Genomic DNA, 6000 nt, shown 5'->3' on the forward strand with positions numbered 1-6000 from the left:
AGAGAAAGAGAGGGAGCTCTTCACTCCCCCTGACTAAGAAGCAGGGAGTGGTAGCACAGGCATCTTGATAATCTCAAAAATCTCAAAAGCCACTAAATCGCTGAAAAGCAAGGTAGGGTGGGGGGTTGCATTTAAACAGCATCTTGGCATCAGTGCTCCTAGGAAATCCACTGATCATCACAGCAAAGGATTAAAACTTGTACAGCAAGTAAGAGCAAAATAAACTAAACAAGTTTCAGAGAATATCTAAACCTCATTATTGATCCAACGTAAGTCACAGATGGAAAGCAGACCTGTGGCCAGCAGACTCTAAAATTAACAAACAATCTGCACATTATGGAAGTTCCCACATTTCAGCCCCTCAGAAGGAAGAATTACTACAGAGTGGACTGAAGTCTGCCTCAGCTGCTCAAAGGAAAGTGGTGCTTCTAAACAGGACTGGCATGTTGCCTCAGGAGTCTTTGAACCACTAAAACACTGCAAAGAACTTTTCAAACGACATCTTCAAACTAAAATCCACAGAATACAGTAGTGAGTTGAAGAAGTGCAGAATGAAGGAACTTGTCCAAGACCTCAGAAGATTCAAATAACTCAGGAACAGACCCTTGCAGAAACTGGTACAGAACAAGGCCCTTCCATGATGAAACACTGCATGCTTTCTTGGGGCTTTGCAAATAAGTAGTGTCAAGGTTTAGCTTAACAGCAGGAAATGTAGATGCTTGCCTATCTGGTCAGGCATTTAAAGCACACAAAAACTGAAGAACCTACAGCTCTAGGTAAGTAGAAGCTTTAAAATGGCATTCTGCTGAGATAACAGGAATTTTGAGTTTTGCAGTTCACATGCATAAATTTCACCACTCTTTTCTCTGTCTACATCAAACTCACTAAAAATATAAAGAATGTTCCATGCTCTCCTGAAAGGGACATTCAGCACTCCCACGCTTAGTAGCAGCTAAAATAAGTAAAACTTCCCTCCCAATGGAATTAAATGACACATATCCCAAACTGACCTTGCACTGAGCACTGTGGTTGTTGGTGGCTGTCTAGAGAAAGAGCCTGGCAGGACACTCAGAGCACCATCGAGTCTCCTGACATGAACAGAAGTCACTACGGGGGCACCTTGAGGGAAGCAGCTGGGCAGGTAAATATTATTTATGTGGAGTCCAGATAGTTTCCATGTTGTTATGAGATAAAATCATTTCACACACAGAGCTGAGACAGCATGCACTGATTGTATGAAGCAAGCTACAAAGCCAAGCAACAACTCCAGTGTGCTCCTTCATTAGCAAACTGCCACTAGTTAAAAACTGACCCAGCCAAGGCCATTGTGAGGCCCCAACACTCCACAACAGCACTGTGCAGACTTCCCCTTGATTATAAGCACAAATGCAAAACAGGCTCTTCTTGTGTCTGTGTCTGCAACTAATGTTTAACAGTAGGCTGAATTTTAAAAATTTTGTTCTTCCTTCACAATCATAGTAAAGATATTCAAGCTTAATGCAAAGTTAAGATGTGATTTTTTTTTCTATTCCCACTACAGGAAATTAGTGATACATAATTAATCCTAATATAAATATCTCTGCCCAGGCTCTATTAAGTACATTTAATAGAAAGTACAGCTATTACCAAATCTCAACCCTGAAGCTCTGATTCTGCTCCTTGAAAAAAACTGAAAGCCTACTACCTTTGTCTGATGTAAAGTTTTTGATAACCCATCTCCAAGAACCCAGATTCACATTTTGGCTTGGACCTCATTCACTTGAGAGGTCCTTTTTTTGTAATACAAAAGGAAAACATCACTGGTCTGTGAACTCCTGAAATAATTTGGACAGAGCAGCACATGTCTGCTGGCCAAGCTGAAGGTGCACTGGGGTGGCAGATCCAGACAGAAATGTCACATTGCACCTGCCCACAGCACATTCAGCATTATTATGGGAAGAGCCATCAAAGGCAAAGCCAGGAAGCACAGAGAAATCTGAATGCACAGAGAAGTCAAACACTATTGAACAAACCCCACTTGATGCTAATCAACATTAAGGCTGGCCAGAACCTGTCATTCGAACTTGCACTCTGTTCAAGCAGAACTTCAGGGAAGCCTGGCAGAACCAGTGACTGAACCACAGGTGTGGGAAAAGCTGTCTGGATCTGTGAACTGCTTCTGTGTCATATGGTGATGGAGAACAATCCTCATCAGAGCATGGTAGATGGGAATGGGGGCCAGCCAGCCAATCACACACGAGTCTCTCGTGCCTTTTGTTTGTTTTATGAAAGAGAGGTTCTGCCAGTTGGTTTCAGATCAAAATTCTTCCTAATCAGGAAAGAAATACAATTCGTATAAAATGATGCTCAGTAGGAATTAATCAGAAACACAGAATTCCTCCCGAAGGCATAAGCCTTTTTGGTTAAGTAAAAAGTTGCCACCCGCTAATGTGCAAGACAGCAGTGATTAGCCATCTGGTGAAAGTTCCTGCTAAGCTTGCCATGTCACCCCCTTTGCTGAGGAAAGCAGAAGGTGGATCAGTTACATTCTGTCCTTGCCTGCAATGTGTGGTCATCCTCAGGAACAAGACACAAAGCTTTCCAGCACAACCAGGAATTGTAAGTGTTTCAACTTTTCAACAGCCCTTTTTTTTTATCACTGGATCCCAGCTAAATTATTTAAAATAATCTATTGCCTTTATCAAAGCTGAATTTATCCTCAAGCTTTATCAACCCTTGTTATTTTTTGCCCCTTTGTTTCCTTCTGCAAGAACTGAAACTGCCAGGAGGCTTCCCAGTCATCTAAAGAGCATCAGTAAACAAGAGCAGAGACAGATGGCTGCAGCTCAGTTCAAAGGAGCACAAGACCCAGCCTCTCCCCTGCACTGCAAGTGCTACCCCTCAGATACAAACGGGCAGCAAAACCAGCAAGAATGCAGAGAGAAAACAGGGATGTACATCCAGCCTGGTAAGGAAGGATGTGAGGACAGGCTGCAGAGCTTCCATGTACACTGAACATCCACCACAACCATCCAGCCTTCCAATAACACAACGGGATATGAGGATGGTGGTGGGGCAGGGAAGAGTTCTCCCTCTGTTGTTGCTCCCAAAAGTACTGCTGGCAAAAATAACTGGCAGGGAGAGTAGAATGAGGCATCTCCTTCCAGCAAAGTTACTTTTCTGAGAACTAATACAGCAAACTCACACAACCTGAAAAAGTGACAACATTTGACAGGCCTCTCAATTCACCTACTACTTCAGGAATTTGGTCCCATTGACAAATAACATTAACACCTAATTAAAATGAGAGATTCAAAGAGACAAAGAAAACCCGAAAGAGAACTCAAGATTTAGAATTACAGAAGTCTGTCAAAACAAACATTCTTATTTTTTTTCATTCCTGGATTTGATTTTCATTTACTGCATAAATGACTACTGGTGTTAGCACAAGATGCTATTTACATCCTGTGCCTTGCCTTGCTAAATAGATTCAGATGTCCACATACATTCAATAAATCTATCTGAATTAACATAGTTCCTCGTATGCCTCTTCCACCAACTATAAATTCACTGTGATTCCACAGACACACCTGCATGCCTGAATGGCTTACACAGGAACGGGTTCAAACATTGCCCATTCTTCCCCAAACAAAAATTGTGATTCTGTTGAAATTGAATTAACATCTTTCCCTCAGGGCCTCCTAATATTCCAAGTTCTTCCCTCGCTCAGTGATAGCAGAGAGCTTCAAGAACACGGTTGCACAATCATCGCCTCCAATCAGCTCTAATTGAAGGCTGACACAAGACAGAACGAGAAACGAGCACTCCAATTAATACAGACAGGAAAAAACAAGATTGTGGGAGCAGCATCATTATCGGGAAAGCTCCAGCAAACCCCTCGGGTTGTAGCATGTTGGCACACTAACACCTCTGAGGTAGAGTTTAACTACTCCTTAGTGCACAAATACGAGGGAGGGAATGATCTGGTGGTGAATTTACCACAGCTGGTGAATACCTTCTAAAGTTCTGGCCCCCTTTCACCTCAGTGTTCACACTGAAACTTTAAGAACTCATTAACATGGGACTCCACTGATTCTCTCCAGAGAGGCCTGAATTGACCCTTCTGGGAATCCAGGCTGACTTCCCAAAACACAGCCTGACATATACTTCTGTTGGACCTTCCTGAAACAGCAGAACTACAAAATAAACACAGATTTCTCACATGAAACAGCTGCCTGCTCACAGCAATTCACCCAGGGTATCCCATTCTTTTCCACAATGCCATTCCCTGCTCTATACATTTAAAAGACTCAACGAAAAGCTGATACACACCTGTATCCCCATGGAAACAGCTGTCCTGGTGACATCTCCCAGAGGGCAAATCTCCGTCACTTGGCCAGATCTGTCCTGTTTTTCGTACACCCACAATAGTAGCCTCAGACACAATGACCTGCTGCTGCCTGTGCCGTTTTTGAGACTGGGGGGTTGGGGGACTGCTGCTGTCAAAGGACTGCTGAGAGTTCTGGGAGGGAGAACGGCTTTTATCCCGGTACATGCGGTAAGTGGTGGGGCTGGGGGAGACATGGCTGGACTGTCCTGAGGAGAAGTCTTCCTCACTGGAAGTAAGGTTCTCATTAGAGCTACAGTCAGGGGTATATCCTCCTCCGATGTCTTCAAAACTCCTGGGGGAATAAGATCTCCTGGGCCACGTGAGATGTTTTTCCTGGTCGGTTGTGCCCTGATTTCGCAGGATAGGTCCTTTTCCTTCCCCTTCCCCCATCATTCCACCAACGTAGATACTTTGATACGGCTGGAAGTCCATGGGCTGCCAAGGTGAGCGGTTGCTGCCATTGGCATTAATCAGGTTATCTTTGAGAAACTTGGGGTTCAGTTCAGCGTCCTCATATTCTCCATCGTAGCCAAAGCTGCTCTCCGAGGACCTTCCCCTGTACGCAGGCCTCTGGAACTCGCTGAAGCTGGGTACCATGTTAGAAGGGAGGGAGTGCAAAGACTTTTTGCGTTCCATTTGCATGGCTTGGCTGCCAAGGGAGCTTATTTTATCAGAAACATCTTTGTCGTTGACCTTCACTAGACCCTTCTCATGATGATACTCCATGTTCACATAAAAGGGCTTTTCGACAACATCCTTGTTATCTCCAGAAGAATGCGAGTTAACCTTTTTCATTCTCTCAAAATTGGACCTCAGGGCTGCCACACTGGTGCTGTTCCCTCTCTCCTTAGGTTCAAATGATCCCTCCTTCTCAGCAGATCCCACCAGCCTACGAGTGGAAGCCGACCTGTGTTTTGAAGGAGAGCCATCTGTATCACAGCGATTCTCCATATCTTCTACAACTCTCTTCAGTTTCTCCTCCCCATAGTACTTGGACCTGTCCTGCTCTCCTTCTCCGTGATGGGGGCTGTCCAAAGGGGACAGGTCTGACCCATCACTCTGGGTAGACAGCTTCCGCAGAGAGGGGATCCTGGGTTTGAACTTTTCCTCCCCGTGGTGTGACTTGCTTTTTTCATATTCCTCTTGGTCAGCAGACTGGTGATGATGCAGGTCCTGGATCTGCTGCTCTGCACCCCCTTCAGGCAACTGAGAAACACGTTTAAAACCCCATCTCTGTCTATCATAGCTTTTTTTCTCCTTTGCCAGAAGAGTCTGCAGGTAAATCATGCGGAACCTCTCCTTGTTCACCTCCATCTCCAGTCTCCGGATAGATGCTTTGCACATCTCCAGCTCCTGTTCAATATCTCCCACAGATTTCAGCTCCATTTTAGGAGGCTCAGAGTCTGCAAATTGTGCTTTCCAAGCCTCCACAAACCCCACAGGGTCCACCATTTTGCATACGGGAGTAACTGGAGAATACGAGAAGGAGGCTGGAGAGAGAGAGGTGGACAGAAAAAACCAACCGGATCTCACATGTAGAAGCAGAAACAGCTCCGGCGGGGTCAACTCAGCGCGTCTCTTTCACGGTCCATGCAGGGGCACTGGGAGGCGAGCGGCGATCCTCCCTCGCA

General features: G+C 45.0%; 1 protein-coding gene across 3 annotated transcripts in view; it reads right to left on the bottom strand.

Moving 5' to 3' along the window:
* Nucleotides 1-6000, bottom strand: part of BCR (BCR activator of RhoGEF and GTPase) — a 98877-nt gene that overhangs the window by 88621 nt on the left and 4256 nt on the right. For 2 of the 3 annotated variants that reach the window (XM_018081960.3, XM_018081961.3), the window contains exon 1: nucleotides 4312-5994. The exons of the other annotated variant lie outside the window; for it this stretch is intronic. In XM_018081960.3, coding sequence (XP_017937449.1) covers nucleotides 4312-5821 — 1510 coding nt within the window. In that variant the 5' untranslated portion in view covers nucleotides 5822-5994. Of the gene's footprint in view, nucleotides 1-4311; nucleotides 5995-6000 lie in introns of those variants that run through there. 3 annotated transcript variants of the gene reach the window in all.

Source organism: Manacus vitellinus, unplaced genomic scaffold (assembly GCF_001715985.3).
Source record: "Manacus vitellinus isolate BGI_N305 unplaced genomic scaffold, ASM171598v3 scaffold_58_pilon, whole genome shotgun sequence".
Taxonomy (NCBI): Eukaryota; Metazoa; Chordata; class Aves; order Passeriformes; family Pipridae; genus Manacus; species Manacus vitellinus.